The 18,413-nt window shown below is 40.0% G+C and overlaps 1 protein-coding gene across 1 annotated transcript in view; it reads right to left on the bottom strand.

The window, feature by feature from the left end:
• Positions 1-18,413, bottom strand: part of ntrk2a (neurotrophic tyrosine kinase, receptor, type 2a) — a gene marked incomplete at both ends in the record, with an annotated part of 72,115 nt that overhangs the window by 39,726 nt on the left and 13,976 nt on the right. The window contains 7 exons of the mRNA XM_079222516.1: positions 13,717-13,816; positions 14,107-14,144; positions 15,400-15,426; positions 16,287-16,514; positions 16,723-16,794; positions 17,007-17,139; positions 18,036-18,169. Coding sequence (XP_079078642.1) covers positions 13,717-13,816; positions 14,107-14,144; positions 15,400-15,426; positions 16,287-16,514; positions 16,723-16,794; positions 17,007-17,139; positions 18,036-18,169 — 732 coding nt within the window. The remainder of the gene's footprint in view (positions 1-13,716; positions 13,817-14,106; positions 14,145-15,399; positions 15,427-16,286; positions 16,515-16,722; positions 16,795-17,006; positions 17,140-18,035; positions 18,170-18,413) is intronic.

Genomic DNA, 18,413 nt, shown 5'->3' with positions numbered 1-18,413 from the left:
GAGTAACGAAGGAAAAAAGAAGAACTCTCCAGTAACACTTACTGTACTACCACTCAGCAGTGACCACAAAGACAAAAAAACATGATGTCCCCCTTGAGGAACATTCCTTGAGATTCACGCAGTGACCTATTAATCCACCAGACTCTTTGGGCTTTAATTTGCACCCCGACACCACGATACAACGACTCAGCTGAATACTGTGTCGTAGTGGGACACAGCAGAGGAATGTTACATCACAGAGGTTCATTGGTATCGCAGAAGGTTTCCATGTGATGGGTTTTGCGTTTAGCAAAAGCCAGAACGGGGTCAGGGCTAAACCTCTGAACTGCAAACATACCTCTATCTGCCCAGAAAGGTTCCAGAAAGATGACCCTCGCAACAATGAAGAGCAAAATAACCTCAATCCAGCTTCCTGAGGACCAAAGTGAAGAGAGTCCCTGAAGCAAGCAAAAAGGGATGATTGTCTAAGTACTGTCACGACAGAGCCCCAGTCCACAGTAGATACAAAGTGTATTTCACTGATTGCAAATGATTTCACAAATAGTGAATATGATAACTTTATTGATGACCTTACTTGTTTAATCACATGTCCAATTACCTTTTGTCCCCCAAAGATGGACTGCTATATATGAAAAGGCACTCGAGTACAGCTGCTCTGATGTAAACTTCCTCAAATGAAAGCTGAAAGTCATCTATTTTACCACAGTCATTGTTTTATTATCGTAAATGCAGAAGGACTAAGCAAACAGAAAAATATGTCACAGGCCTAATACAAATATATGAAATCCTAGTGGTGAATGTGCTGTGTTGCATCTAGTGTTTTCAGACATTAAATCAAACAAAATCCAACGCACAGTTGCATTTGTGTGCAGGCATTTTTTTCTTCATATTTCTATTTATAAACCAGCATCTGTTATATCGCTCATACCAGCAGCCGCTGCTAAATATTTCAGGAGAAATATATTTAGGCACTGCATGTGACACGTTCGTGATGCTCAGCATCTCAAAGCAACACACCACTCAAACTCAATGTTACAATATCAGCGTCACAAATCCATGTCAATGTCACATTTGGCTGCCAATCACAGTCAGTCTTTGTGGGAGGAGTTAAAAAAAGAAGAAGTCATCCTATGACTCACTTCATAAACAAAGCCAGTAAATGGGGCATTAATAATGTCTGTATTGCTACGCTGCAGTAATAAACTCGTGCTTTATGATTTGACGTCTGTTGTCTGCTCCTCTCTCGGTCTCGACTGCTGACTTTAGTCGGTCCCAGGTGTTGCAGCATGTCCACGTGTGTGCGTGCGTGTGTCTGAAGGTAGTGATTCACTCCTCTCCCAGACTCAGCTCGTGATAATGATTTAGTTTTGAAGTTGCGCTGGTTGGCAATGACGCAGGTTGCCGTGGCAACAGCATGCAATGGGCAACGGATGTTGGCTTTGTCACACTGCAGACCTTCTGACAACTGCTTTTACACACACAAACACACACACACACACACACACACACACACACACACACACACACACACACACACACACACACACACTGCACACATGTTCTGTCTACAGTACAACTTTGTTGTTTCTCACTTTTTCTCTGAATAGACTCACACCACATGGCTCCATCCACGAGGAGCAACGACAGACGCTCGGTCAAAGCTACGTATGCTGTCCTCACGCAGGGACGTGTGCTCACGCAACACTGAACAACATTCCCATTTCAACCTTACTCGTTTCAACAAAAATTGTCCTTCTTCTTCTTGCTATTTGAACAGATATTATCTTGGGCTCTGAGACTATTTTCAGACATTCCATGAACCAAATACTGCATCAATTAATCAACAAAATAATGAAAAGATGGATAGATAATGAAAATAATTACTAGTTGCAATTTGCACAAACATACTAACTGATTTCAATATGCATTTTACAAAATCCATTTGTGTGATACGGCTCTGACTGAAATGTGTCTTTTTCCCACTTGTATGGAGCAATAAAGATTATTCATGCTTACATATACAACACATAGCTATCCGTATTGTTATGACTGTATTCTAATAAAGTACCATACGTCTGTTTAAACTGCATTTTCTCGGGACATACAGTTGCTTTTCTATGCATGTCAGCTTTAGACTGCTTTTTCCTTGGTTGCGAGTATTTTTCATCAGTTGTCTTATGTCAGCTAAGAAACCCATGAACAGCTCAGCAAAATGGTCAGTCTGGCACTGGGCCATGGACTGGATGGACTTCAAGAAACACAGCAATAAATCCAATCGGATGCTCTCCGGGGTTGCTAACATACAGTATTTGCTGAAGTATCTGTTTCTGTATTTGCTGTTTGGTTGTTCTCTTTCAGACACAAACACATATAAATGAAATGCTATCTTTCTGCTTTGTACATGTTATTTCACTGTCTGTCACATACAAGTAAAACAGATGAGTTGGTTGTTATGAAGAGTAAGACTTTACCACACATGCAAGTATGAATATGTTTATGCATCAGGGGGGAAAAAGGACTCTGATGACCAAAACACTCACACACACACACACACACACACACACACACACACACACACACACACACACACACACACACACACACACACACACACACACACACACACACACACACACACACACACACACACCAGAGCTGCTGAACTTAGCATTAGTCAGTGATGGGAAGTCTGGAGAGGCAAACGATCAATTGATCAATCAATAAACCTCTATCTGTTATAGTGCTGCTCCCAATCGCTCAGTACTGCTGCTCTCTCTCTCTCCCCCTCTCTCTCTTTTATCTCCTTCCCTGCTGTGCAGAAAATGCTCTCCAAATATACAACACAAAAGCAGCCAGACACAGTAAATGATATTGGCATGCATCTTTGCCAACTCTCATACATATTCAGGAAAACTGGGGACTTTAGTGTGCGTGTGTTTGTTTGTGTCGTGGTCGCTTGAGTATCTGCCGGAGTGCAGCAGGACTAGGTGTTGATCGATATCTAAAGCTTCATTAACATAGACCCTATCATAAAGACATTCACCGGACTGCCAAGAAAAAGCCACATTGATGCAGCGTGAGCACACTTTCTGGCAGCAGTGGCATTTACCGAACGACCATCAGGATCTTGACAAACATCACACTGTCATCTGTCTGATGGGGAAAACATCGCACTGACGTGATGCACACGAACACGCAGTATAAATGTCTGCAGGCTCAAATAGGTGTGGACTCGCATAACTTGGTCTGATGACTTGGATCTTATGACTTTCGACTCAAACTCGTCCTTTGACTTGAAATGAGATGATATTGTCCCCACGACCAAACAGTAACAGTTACATTACGAGAAAAACTGAGCAGCAAATCAGCTTCTAAGTTTCTTGGCAACGGATGTATCATGACGCAGTCTGACAGAAGTGTAAACATACCTGAATACAATCACTCAAGTACTATACTATACTATAAGTGCAGTATCGAGGTACTTGTGCTTTACTTGAATATTTCTATTTTATGTTACGCTATACGTCGACTCAAGTACTTTTCATAGAGACATTTATTTTAAAACTTACCAGCCAACAAAGAGGCTGGTATTGCTTTTGCCTTGTGTGTCTGTGTGTGAGTCATTGTGGTAAAATGTGGCACTGGAGACACCTTCTGTAGCAGGAAGTACCACAGAGGCTGGATGAGTACTCTGTCAGGTGTTTTGATGTCTGTTACTTTGGATATTCTGTTTGTTGTTGTTGTTGTTGTTGTTGTTTTTAATAGAAAATCAACATTTCATCTTATTTTCAGGTTATTCAAAACAATTACACACAAAAAAGTGACATTCTGCCTTTTCAGCAACAAAAAGAATGGATCTCATGTGATTCTTTGCATTTTTGTTGCATTTAACTTTTGTTTCAAATGTTAAAAGCTAAATCAAAATGGATTCACAAAGGGATTCAAAACTAGATTCACATCTAGTCATCACACAAAATTATGTTGGTTTGAAATGTTACTAAATGTGTTTGACACTAATGCAAATTCAAATTAGAAATGCCAATACATCTGATGAAGGCACATAATTACTTTTTTAAGACTTGAAACCCAAAGCACGAGAGTTACTTGTGACAAATGCTTTCATACGCAGTGTGTCTCCCCCAGTGCATTTAATAGTGAGGGATTTGCAGAGTAGGTTTTGTTTCTTCACAATATTTAAAGCCCTGTTGTGATTCACGTGAAATCAAGCATATACATTACATGTCACGGCTTTAACCGATGGCCTCCATGTAACAGTTTCGGTAAAAATGTAATAAAAAAGATTTTATTTCATGTCATTTTTCTCTTCTCACAGATGGAATCTTTTTTTTGTTGCTTTGGTGGGTTAAGTGATGTTTACAGGAAACACTGGCACCGACAGTATTAGCTGTGCTACCAAGAGAATCTCAGGATACACTTGAGAAACAGTCATACTGATGTTTTTTTAATAGAATACTTTCCAACAATTAGATATGAGCACTGTTTATGAAGCAATTACATGACAGTCAAACCATTGATCTATGTTCAGCCATCTGAAAATAACATTAAAGCGAAATGATTTCCATTAATAAATTACAGCTGCCGCCAGAAAACCTCACGTCCCAGACTTTGGTATCCGTAATGTTCTAAATATGTAGATGCATATGAAGTTAATGCATGTTCTGATCAAGCCTCATGGTCATTGAAAGTCCATTTATGTTCTCTGATAAGCATGTTATCAACGGGAGAATCAAACAAGGTCACACTGAACATTTCAAAGAGCTTCCTTTTTGAAGCAGAGAATGATCAATTTAAAAAATCCCTTGTATTTCAAAATGGAAACACAATGCAACTACTCAGCTGCTCTCAGCTGCTCTGTAATCATTTTCATCTGAGCGCTGCACAAATGGTTCGTATACAAAATGTCCTGTTCCCACACGCCGCTCCCAGTTTCAACTATCCAATTTCTCACAACTCTGACCTTTCGTAAAGGTCAAGCTGACCAATACAAGACAGCAAATGATGTACGGCAGCACGATGGACTCGCCTGACAAAGATGAGTAGAGAGAGACTCATGAGTAGAAAGAGTCTCATGGTCGCTATGTTCATGTTTTGTGACTCTGACCACCACCACTTTATTTAGTTCCATATATTTGGAACCCAATTTCTGCAGAAACGTGACATTTCCAAATTAGCTTTTCATTTGACCTATAACCTAAAGTAAAAACGATGACCTATTTTCTGGAACAGCCACATTAATATGGTGCCTGTTGAATAGATTCAGCACAATCAAGACACTTTAAAGAACCATAGATGATAGACAAATCAAAAGAACATTGAGGCAGATTTTGCTGCAACTTTAGAAGAATATCCCCACAAAAACCTAGAAGAAGACATCATGTTGAATGTCAGTAAGGTCACTTAAGATTGTGGTGAACACAACTGGAATAGCAACACATGCACCTGGATCTTTACATTATAATAAACACAGATATTTAGTTTTTCTGACAAAAACATATACAATCAAAAAAGAGCACTCCACACAATCACTGCCCTCAGGATCCGCCATCGCCATTTGGTCTTTTCTTCCCCGGCTGTCAACACAAAAATCTTCAAACTAATTTGTTCCTTGAAAGACGTGATCCAGAACGCAAAGTGAAACAATTAACACCACGAGAGCCTGGGCCTTATTGTCCATCCAACCATCCATCCGTTTATCTTCTACACCAGGATAAATAATTGTTAATTAAGTTATTATCTTGCGTGTGTGCTTTTGTTGACAGGTACTCTGAATACAAACCTTCTGAAAAACTTCACATTTTAAGTTATGTTTTGCACATAGTTTGTCAGGTGCAAAACAATATAGTTTAAGCATCCTTAGTCTCAGTAAATCTCTTCAGAAAACTTTAATACTTGCAGCTCTAGGTCGTTCACCTCAAATAACCCGCAGACATTCAGACAAGTTGTTACGGTTGCCAAGGAAACGTCTGTGTCACGAAAGGGAGTTTTATCCTGACGGGCATCACTCTAACGGATCTTTAAACGGGCCCTTCTTATTTATGGCTGGCTAAAAAGACAAGAGGAATGCTGTTGTTTACTATTGTCAAGGCTTATACAGACAGACAGACAGACACACACACACACACACACACACACACACACACACACACACACACACACACACACACACACACACACACACACACACACACACACAAAAGAGGGATGCTGTTGTTTACTATTGTCAAGGCTGTGGAAATGTGGAATTTTTGTCAAAAACTTGGGCTCCATCGTGATCATATTTTCCGATTAGGGAGCCAATACCTAAATGTTTGGTAATGTCAATCTGTGTCTGTCGGTCCACCACTTTTCCAGACCGAAATATCAACTATTAGATGTATTGCCATGACATTTTGTGTCATGATTTCAAGATGATAAATATTACTGATTTTGATGGAAGCAAGGATGGATGACATTTTGGAGATCCCCAGTATGTGTCACTGGCCAAGCAGCTGAACTTTCATTTTATAATTGAATAATATAAATGTATGAAATATATGAATGTTTTAAATGTTTTAGGTAGAGAGAAGGGCAACCTTTTGGTCAGTTCCTTGACATTAATTGGAGGGCTGACACCTGCACTGAAGCCACCAGTGAGGTAAACGCAACCATACCAACGGCTTGTGTATTTTATTTGGGCAGAGACAGTAAGAATGTGATGACAAGGTAAGAAGTGTTTGCTTTTACGTTTAGCCAAGTTTTAAACCAAATACTGAGCTTACTGGGATCTCCATCTTTAATGACATTGCCAACCAGCTGACAGACTCCTGGCCCCTTTAGCAAGCTGCATTTATACACACTGCCACGAACAAGTGTGTGGCTGTCATCCGCCTCCAGGCAGATGTCCTCACCCACCTGAAGCGGCTTTCAAAGCTACTCCAAAAGGAAAATGTAATTTTCTTCGATTATTATGGATAATTTTAAGTTGAGTTGTAATAAATGGCTCAACACCAATTTGTCAAATGGAAATTACCCTGTTCCTATAATATATTGCTTTTAAAAATATCAGGTGCCTGTCACATTGAGACTATTTGACAAATCCAGGAGGCCACCAGGGTCATTCGTCATGGATGGAACGTCCAGACATACAAACAAAAGAGGAAGGAAGGTGACGTGACAAGGGTCCCATTTTTTAACCAGTTTTCACACTCAGGAATTTAAATACTCAGTGTTTCAAGTTACAAACTTTTTAAGGTGCTATGTTTCAAGTTACAAACTTGAAACATAGCACCTTAAAAATTAGCTTCTAATCACCTCGAGCGTTGTACAAGTGCTGTACAAATTATACTTGTATTCTTATTATTATTTAGAATGTTTTCGGGGGGTAATGAAGTCGTCCCTGGACCATCTGATTGAGCATCTGGAGAGGAGATTCCTGTAGATTAACATTCTAGTTGTGTTAGTGTCATCAACCTACTTGCTCTGGAGAGGGAGGAAGATGGCGGCATTAAAAGTGTAAAACTGCTTGCCTGAAGATTCCCCATCGTAGATGAGGGGGCATTGCTGAAGGAACGAGCCAGTTTCATGCTTTCATGCTTTCATTTTTTAAGTTGAGGAGCAGAACATGTGCATGTGTTAACAAAAAATCTTTCAGGAAATTGTTGAAAACCCTTCCTCTCTAAATATGTGCTTCTTCCTAGAATAAGTCCCAGGGAGAGGGATGAAGGAGCTGCCCTCGGACTTTGATGAACTGGACTTCTGCGCCATGACGAGGGTAAAACATACTGTGATTATTATGTTTTCACCTGTTAGTCTGGAAGCAGTTTATTTACGTATGCACTTTACATTTGTGTTTCTCAATTTTAATTTGCAATGACTGTACTTATGTGATTATTCTTCAATAGATCAAGACAGATCTCAGAGAAAAGCCTGACAGCTTGTATGCAGATCAACATAAATGCAGCCTTTGGAGCTGAGACAGACGACCATAAACGATGGCTAGTTTAATGTAACATGTTTGCAGCTTTGCCTGCTTTTACTTATCACGTCTTTTTTGAAAGTGCTTATGAAGAAGAGCACACAATTTAAAAAAAATGTAACGCATTAAGTGCCGTTTTTCCCAAGTTTAAATCTCCTGGTTGTTTGAGTAGTCAATCCTAATTTGACTACATTTCTTTGTAGAGTGTAAAAACATGTATCATTCATTTTAATTAAATGCATTGTTTTAAATGAAATTGTTTTGTTTTTGGTGCAGCAATACAACATGCCAAATCTGTACTTTGTCAGATTATTAGACTCTGTTATAGTTGTTTATTTTTTCAAATGTCTGTTAAATAAATGACTCACTTATAACAACACATTATGTAGTCATGTTTAAAATGTTGTCATCAGCCTGTCGCCATGGTCATGGTTACCGGACCCCGGTCAAAAAGAGCGAGCCCCCTACACAAACCTGGCTAAATGTATCAATGTTACATTTTGTCTCGACACAAAACAGCCACTTTGCCTGTATAAAATACAGTCTAAAATTACCCATATTATAATTTACATCAGGACATATTTGATCAAAGAAAAAGTCTAAGAATCAGACGCTGATACCACAGTTATGCCGACACATTTCGGTCAGTGCTTAGAAAAGCATTGAAGTTCGATACTCAGCAAGTTTAAATACAGAATCACAGATAGCTTTTTTTCCAGCCTCTTCAGTTTGTCGTTCAACTTATTCAACTTTTGCTTTCTTTTCCAAAAGTTTTGGGTGAGCGGCTTTCTTCAAACAAACCTTAAGAGCTGGAGTCAAAAGTTGCTTTTCAGCAGGGAGATGGAGAAGAAAAGGAGGAGAGTGAGGAGGTTGTGGGAATAATGAACATGCTCGATTGGCTCTAGAATGAAGCCCTGCTGACCTTGAGGGTGTCATATTGATCGATCAGTGAGGAGCTGTTTCTGCATGTGTGAGAGAGAGAGAGAAAGAGAGAGGGAGGGAGTGATGGAGGCGTGGAAAAAAATGAAACCTGCACTAATGATGAATAATTGAGAAGTGGACCAGGGAGGACTTTCTTCCACCTCTCTTCTCTTCTCAGTTTTTATTTGTGTCTTACTCTCTGTTTCTAACATCTGCTTTCTAGCTCTTCTCTCTCCATCACCTTTCTCAATGCTTTCTTTACATCCCTTCCCCTCTCTCCCTCGCTGGATTTCTCACTATTTTTCTTGCTCTCTTGTCAAATGTCAATTTCAGCATTCACTCTCTCTTCCTCACCCTTTCTCCACTTCACATTTACTGTTTGACTCTCAATCATCACCCATCCCTCCCCTGCCTTGACATTTCCTTCTTGTTTGAGCATCAGAACTCAGGTTTGTGTTGACGCGTCCCTCCTTACAAGTGCTTCGAGGGCATGAACACATATAGAGGCTGCTGAGGTAACTCTCACTGTGTCATCTGTTTTCTCTTCCAGGAAGCCGCTGTCTCTTCGGCAGGGTCGTTATGTGTAATTTTGTGGAAACTGTCAAGCTTCCTATTTAAGCCAGCCAGTTTCTCATCCCTAATCATTTTCATTTTATCATTTTTTGCAAAGCATTCGTACTCTCTGTCAAAAGAAACTTCAGTTTCAAAGACGACTTCCTGAATAAATAACACTATACAATCTTTCACTTGTTCACACCCTTCATTGTAAATAACAGCTGCTTGCATTTGGACTTCACAAGCTATTCTTCCTTGTGAGCCAATTTGTGGCAAATGGAACTCATCCGGTATACAACCTCACATTGCGTTAGGTGAAATGCAGCCTTATTGTGGTATTTCAGGTCAAGACTCAAGCAGTGTAGTTTCTTCCTCCTTCTAAGTGGAAGGTTTTATTGATCAGATAGTTTCAGTCTAATTGTTCTAATAAGTTGGCCAATGAACAATAGTGGCATCACACCTATTATAAAGCATGAGAGGGATTTCTTTTTCAAGTCTCTCAGGTTTATATCAAAATACTATAATACCTTTTTAACTTTTAAGAAGCTCATCAATTGTGTGGTGTGTGGTCTTATTGGCCATGCAGTGTACAAGCCACACATCTGTCCAGAAACGATGGACCCATTATTCCAGGTACAAACCTCAATGATTAATTTAATTTTTTATTTAAAAGTACCCACTACAAATAGTTCACAGCAGGATCCTAGACTTGTCCAGAGAAACTTGGACATACCGTACTTTTGAGAAACTGGACTACCTACTAAATCCTTTGGTACCGACCATATCATGCTGGCTTGTCAGGAAAGGTAAAAATACTTTTGTTTTCTTACCTGAGTAGTTATTTCAATGATTACTTTTACTTACTGAGAACTTTTATTGCAAAGAAGCAGTACATGTAGGATCTGACAATTGGTCTTTTCAGTATTTGTCCTGCCCCTCTTCCACTGTGAGTGTAACTGACAGCTACGAGAGCTGCATTTTACCTTAAATCTTTTATTTTTCAACTCTTGGCGACCAGAAAATAAACCAAAACGAGTGCAGAATAGACGCTCAGTGCCTCCTCCGTTTGTAGCGCAAAGCTTAAATACGCACCACTCCCATTACAGAAAATGTAAAAAATGAAAATACGTGAACAGAGCTGTTTTGCCGGTTGTTTGCCATCCCCTGCGGCCCAATAAGGCAGTAATGCAATAGTGTGATTATTGTGGCACGATCGGTTTCACACGTCAAGAGCAAAGACAAACAAGATTAACAGTATTTCAGCTACACTGAATCTATAAACCCCATCGCTACCCGCATGGTTAATCTTACATCTGCCAACACAACAACATGCACACACAACTATATGCAGTATATCCATCCTGTGAGTGTCAAGAGGCAGCGAGGAGATTGTGAGAAGCAACCTGTACAAAATGTTGCCCATGTGTTATTGATGAGAGAGGAGCATAATAATGCAGTCAACATAAATAATGTAAACCAGGCACAGCTTTTTACTCAACTGGCAGAGAAATACGGGCAGCAACTCAAACGGAGTCAGTGAGGCGAGTTATGCCTTTCTCATGCACACCTGTTTAATAAGGTACGAGGCCTTAAGCACTCTCTGCACAGTCGAGGCTCAGGCGTAGAGCTCCAGTCTGCACATCAAACTGTCCTTTTACAAGACACTGAACCACATTGCAAAGACCATTTCACATTTGACACTTTCTGATCACAAGTTCAGTGTCATCGTCAGCACTGTGTTCATGTTTGTGTATGTGTGTTTGCATGCAACACACCATGTTTCTATGACAGTGCTGTTATATTTGATTAGCGCTGGTAGTGTGCTGACTTCTGCTGCTATGTAATATTCATTTTTCTGTTAATGAACTTTGGTCAGTGGTATAAGAGACATGTGGAGGTTTGAAACAGTGTGGGCACAGCCGTTGTGTGGATTACTCACAGCTCTCCAACACTGCGGTTCATACGGACACCACTGTCTCGACAACAGCGTATTAGGGCCTTTGCAGAGTCAAAAAGTAATAAGTAATAATTATGGAGCTGGGGGAGGTTGGCATATACAGAGAAAAAACAGACTTTCCAAGATTAAAGTCGGAAATTTACGAGAAGAGAATTTTCAAGATTCTAAATCTTACTAGTGTCGTGTTATTATAGTTTTCCTGAAATATACTTATTCATGTTTGTGTTGATGTTCTTTCTGTGTCCTTTTATCAACATAAATAAATACTAATATTGTAAAAAGACAAACATCTTCTATCTTTCACTACACAAAGGCGCGTGTCTGTTTCAGCACAGCTAACACTAAAATCCTACAACTTTAAGTTGATGTGATTATTAAAGCGCAGTTCTTTACTCCACTATTATTTGTTTTTTTTTCCCCCTCATAGTTTATTTATTACTTTAATCTCAGAAGGTGTTTTTCTCTCTGCATATGACCCCCCCAACCCCCCCACACCAGCTCCGCAATTATTATTATTTTTGCCTACGATGGCCGTAATACGCCCTCGTAGTCTCTCTCTCCACACTCTCAATGTCAACATGCTGCAGGGAACGTACATTTGGATGTATGTGGAGCATGAGGACAGGACCACATGGGTAGAGGAAGTCGACACTGGAAATAGAGAAGGATGAAGACTCGAGGGGAGCAATCAGAAGGGAAAAAACGTAATGTGACCTAACTTACTACACACGAAAAGAAGCGCACACACATGCAAAAATGCTTAGACGTACAAGAAAATACACTTAAACACAACTACTGATATATAGGGGAATGCAGAGAGGCACTAGAGAGATCATTTCCTTCTGAGCAACCTCATTCACTTCACCTCGAGAAAGAAGAAACCGCACACAAGACCATAAATACAAACACACACACACACACACACACACACACACACACACACACACACACACACACACACACACACACACACACACACACACACACTCACACACAATGTATGTACGAGCTGCTTCATCTGTCTTGCACCCCTCCTCTCAGGGGGGTCATAAATCAATCAATGCCAAAATACTGCACTTCAATAGTGCAAACAAGAGTCACTCTCTCTCACACACACACACACACACACACACACACACACACACACACACACACACACACACACGCACACACAGGTACAGGGACCTTCACTGCATCAAATGCTAATGGTTCAAGCGGTGCAAAACAACTGTTTAAACAGCACAGAATGACTTCCTCAGAATTTGTATTTCTTGGGTTGCTTATCATGAACACATTCTGCTTTTTCAACCAACTTGTACTAATCAAAAGTCAACTGAATAGAAGGCACAGAAAACCGTTCCTACACCAAGCTTATGTATATTGGGATTTTCATTAAGCCAAGTTTCAACTTGAATCCCTTTAACAACCGAAAATGAGCCAGTGGAAAATAAAGGTGATCGTCCGTATCCTTGCAGTTCTTTAGCTGCACATTGAACACGTCTACATTTGACAAAACAGCATTACCATCGTTATGTATGTGGAAAAGGAAGAAGTGATGGAGGTGTTGTTAGTGCACAAAGTATGAGGACATTTCTGCAAAGGGTAAAAATTAGCAAAACAGAGACAGTAAATCAGCATGATAAATAAAAGAGAATAGATTAGTTTCACTTGTAGCCATTAGAGAAGTCACCGCAGTAGTTTAACATCAACATGACAAAGACTAAAGGAGCTCAGATTAGTCGGCATGCATGTTAATCACCCGATGAACCTCCTTCAAACAGCAGCTGTTTCCACCTCAACGGGATGGATTCATGGACACATGGTGGTCTGCATATTAAAGTAGATTTATTGTGTAACCACAAACACATATTTTGAGTCATTTTCATCATAACCTGAACATAATAAATGTAAACATAGTAAACTTTAGTCCCATATATTACATATTGAACTGAAATAACCACTGCAAGGAAAATGTCCAATATATCCCCAGTAATGTGAACAAGTATGACCAGGTATCCCACAAGCTGGATTCATATTCCTGCATTAATGTGCTACGTCATGGGCTTTAAGGCTATACCATAAAGCTAAAATATGTAACTGCACGTCAGGGCTGTTAAACATTCACAACTTTAAAAGTGAGAGCAGGTGATTTGGGATCTTTTAAAATGTGTTTTTGATGTGTCCATGAAGCCATCAATGTCCACAAACATCAAATCGCCATAATTTTTGGGGGGATTCATTCAGTTTATTCATTTAGTCACCCCAAATGATAGAAACTACCAATGCAGATACAAGTCAGGAGTCTTACCTTTGATGCCAAACTTGGAGTTCCCTCCGAACTTCAGAATAACCAACATTAGAAGGAAACCGGTGAAGGCGACAGCAGCAATGCCCACCACCACGTACACCTGCAACATTAGAAAACAGACTTAGATACGGAAGAGACAACCACACACAGTAAACTCCACGGCAAAAGGTGCAAACCACAGGCAGATTTTCTAAAGTATACTGCTATATCTTTGTATCGTGCTGGATTCATTCAATTACTTCAAAAAGGAAAGAAAAAAAAGATGCAGCTCAGGTGTTTCTAGACAGGTCACACAAGTATACAGAAGGAAACAGGCACAGACAGTCAACAGCTGACTGAGGCTATCAGCAAAGAAGTAGAGACAGAGTACAACAGTAAAACGTGACTTACAGCGACTCTGTCTTCAGGGGGGTCTACAGGGGAGCCCTCTGTTGATGGAGAGAGAGAGAGAGAGAGAGAGAGAGAGAGAGAGAGAGAGAGAGAAAGAGTAAGAGTCACTCGAGTAGTGATTTGCAGCTGGAGTGTAGGACAGTATAATAGTGTACTTTCTTGATTAAATAAAAATTGTTGGTAATCTGCTTCTGTTCACATTGAACAGCTTGTTCAGCGGGTGAATTTAGATCAAGGTGGTTAGTATTTTGCACTTTGTAAATTGACAGAGCCATGTGGGAGAGCCTTTCCTGAACGCCACAATATAAGAGGCAAGGCGAACGTTAGCAGCTCTGTCCGTCTCTTTTAGCTCCCACGGCCTCAGCCTTATGATCTGAGGTACATTTGCCAAACACTTTGATTGGCCCTCATCCTCAAAGGCTCTTCTCTTGTAATGTTTAAAATAAAATGCAATGTTTAAACATACGAAGAATTAAGCGTTAATTTCGTTATCCTTATACGTATTGGGACTAACTGCAGTTCAAGAACATTGCGATGTGTTTTACATCAACCTATTATCTACTTTTGACTGCCTCTGTCTGAAATCAAGGTAAATCTGCCACCATGATCATTGTGAACAACACTATGTGCTATGCGAGAGAACTGAAAGCTTGATAGGCGTATTAATGGTAAATTAAGGGGGCGGGGTTTAGCAACGTTTGCCATTGGGGAAATAGAAGGCGTGGCAGTACCTGTGGTTAGTTCTGCAGGAGGGGGGCAGTGTTGGAGGAGCAGCAAGAGAGAAAAGAGACAATGGAGACAAATTAGGTCCCAAACAAATCAATATACTTAAAGTGTAAATTATTTGACATGCAATACACAAATAATATTGTCATGTCATGCCTGTTCTCTGAGCTTGTTTCAAAAACATATTCATTACTCAAACACAATACACAAACTAACAGACAACATATATTTAACATGCACAACATCCGGAAAAATAATAATAACATCGGGGACACAGTGTGGGAAAAAGACAAACAACAACCCTAATCCCTAGCTGCAAGGATGTGTAGGTATGTAACGCACCCTCAGCAACTTGAAAGAAAAGAGAGAGAGAGAGAAAGATTTCTAAAATGTGATTTATGTTAATTGATGAGGATGAAAATGATGAGATGTTAAACAGAAAGAAATATCAATCTGAGAACAGTGACACTATGAACACACAATGAATCTTAACTGGATGTGTTGTATTTAACACGTTTAACACGTTTGATGAAAACATTGATAGCAATGGATATTTATTCCACTCACCATAATAGTAAGGATCCTTCTCCGTTCCTGCACACACAGGGTACATTTGGAAATTCACTCAGAGCAAATACTTCTTGGACAGTATACACACTCTTGATTAAAGTTATATTTTACATTCTGACATGTTAGCCATTTGCCTGGGGGAGAAAGGTTTTCAGCGCTTCATTGAAATGTGCAGTTACATTAGCTGTATTGATACTAATATTCTTCACACCTATTTGCCTCTTCAGAAAATGATTTCATGCCAAGGAATATTAGCATGTCACATGTCTATTAGTATCATCATCTTTGTACTCCATAATTGAATATGCAAAAATCTCCCACATTTGGTGTTCAATCAATAATTATAAATGCTCCTTCTCTAAATGCGGTGACTCCCTATAACTGCATATACAAAACTGTCATTATGGCATCCCTTGTCATAATCAAGTTGTGGGACAGCATCAGTGAGAGGATCGTGCTTTGAAAGTCTAAAGCAGGAGGCTTCTTCAGACAATGGTCGAAAGCACTGAACAGAATTGTGTGACAGTGAGTATGTAACAAATGCACAATTTTGGCATGAAGAATGAGGAACAAATCTAGAAAGATCGAGAGATTGAGAATAGCACAAAAGACCTGGAACAGTAAATGTAAAAGTGATTACAGGCCGGCTTCAGTCCGTCAAGTCCATTCTTTTGAGCGGGATATCTCAGAAACGCATGGAGGGAATTTCTACTACTAAGCACTAAGCACTTGAACTTAAACTGATTAGATTTTGGGGGTCAAAGGTTACTGTAACTCAATAATTCATATGCTACTAATGACACTTATTGAATAATTGTTTCAGTTCTGTACGTTCTAAAGAAAGTAAAAGCTTGATTTTCTAAAAACGACATTGAGCTCCTCACCATCCCAAGGCTTGCGCATGAAGTGAGCATCCACCTCCTTCTCATCTGACCCAAATTTGTTTTTGGCCGAGAGCTTGTAGCGGCCATTGTTGAGGTGTGTGGGGCTGTCCAGCTGCAGGCAGCCGTGGTAATCCCTTTCTGTGGTGTCATGAATCAACGTCGTGATGAAGTCCCCCTCTGTCACCTCTTTATCGTCCAGAAACCACTGTAGCTGCGGCTTTGGGTTTCCTGGAAAGGCAATGAAGACAACACAATAGACTCTGTCTCCACATTGTTCAGATTCTTATATCATAAGTTTCTCTTTTTTGCTTGTGTAGTCGTTGCTGTGATTCCTCTATACTGTGACACTATTGGCGCTCAGCTCATAAAGTGAAAATGTAACAAGGATATAGATTTATTTCATGCCTAAGCACATGATGTGGACGTCTTTTCTTACCTGTCACGCTGAAGGGGATGCACCAGTGATGGTCAGCGAACGCATCGCTCAGTTTAAGGATTTTGGGAGGGACTGAGTGTAGTAGAGAGAATAAGTGTTGAAGAGCAACAGTGTAAGATACATACAGTTCAGACTGAAAATAAGATAAGACCAAAGAGCAATTCAGAGATAAAACTAGTGAAGCATGCAAAACACAGTTGTCTTCTCGAGCATTTAATTCTCTCTTTTAAAGACAGCACTGATGAACGCTTTGATTAGGACTGCTTGCCACAGGGCAAACGTACAAAGTATATCCAGCAGCAGTGAGGACTCTTTCTCTCCAACGATGTTCTCAGCCGTGCAGCTGATCTTGCTGTTGTGGTCCAGCGAGGACAGGTTGGACAGTCGGAGCACCGAAATCTGGCCTGATGTCTCGATCTGAGTGGGTGAACACATCCATATATCAGCATGAAGATGTGGCTATTTTCTTAACACATACAAGAGAAAAGATTTGTTTTAACCCGTAGTCACGTAACTTTTGATAATAGGAATATTGTATTTGTCATGGGAATGTTAGGTGAAACTGCCATGACAAATAGTCCCTCATGGTTTGGTCAGATTTGGCCTTAAAATGTAAGCAGATAATGTACAATTTAAATATGTTCGGGGTCTGTGAGGAAGCACTGAATTCAGCTTATAAAACCAGCGAAATCACATTCATGGCACTTTATATAAAAGGCAGGATTCCATATTAAGGCTTGTCCAGAACAAGTGGATATTTTGTAGATTTTGTAACTTTACTTTACATGAACAGAAGAAAAATACTATTCGTCTTCAGGTTATGCGGCACTAATTTCTTGGCTATATAGTTTAATGAATACATTCAGAATACTGGTTTGAAACAATGCCTTTTTTTTAACAATTCTTCCAACTCTTGTTGGACCAAGAATCGCTGCCACTGTTGGTAATCACACTTGCTGTCCTTCAGGACTGCAAATTATGTTTATTTTCATGATGGATTTCCTCTTTCTTTTTAGTATTTTTTACATCTGAAATAAATAGGAAAAGTATAATTTTATCCCCAGTTGTATCGTTTACTATCATATAAGACAAAGAAACTCCTCACAGCTGAGAAGCATGATCAAACCTTTAACATGTATGCTAAATAAATGACTGAAACAATTAATATTAATAATGAATACAAAATCTCTGTCAACCAATGACTCAACTAATTGTTTCATCTCCCAAAGCATTAATACGTAAGGCAAGTAATGTGATATGACATGCATAATCCAAACATTTCTGAGTTTGTGTTTCCGTGTCTGTGACCTGACCGCATAGTTGGAGACCAGCGCCATGTTCCATATCAGCTCAGGCGAGGGCACCCCGGATGTCGTACAGGACAGATCCACGTGCTTCCCCTCCATTAGTGTCACTTGGGATGGGTTCAACGTAGCCATGGGAACCTCTACACACCAGGGGGTGGGAGGGAGGAGAGGGAAAAGAGGAGGGTGCCAAGGTAAAGAGAAAAGGGAGGAAGCAAACTTAGGATTCAAGGCCAACTCTTGTATTTTCAGTTGAAACACAAGGCACGTAACAACCTCGACAATAAGAGTGGAAGAGCAGGCAAACACACACCTACTACCACAGACCCCAAATTCAATCTCCTTCTTTCCCTCTCTCTCTCTCTCTCTCTCTCTCTCTCTCTCTCT

Source organism: Taurulus bubalis, assembly GCF_910589615.1.
Source record: "Taurulus bubalis genome assembly, chromosome: 8".
Lineage (NCBI taxonomy): Eukaryota > Metazoa > Chordata > Actinopteri > Perciformes > Cottidae > Taurulus > Taurulus bubalis.
This window is presented reverse-complemented; position numbering and strand designations above follow the sequence as displayed.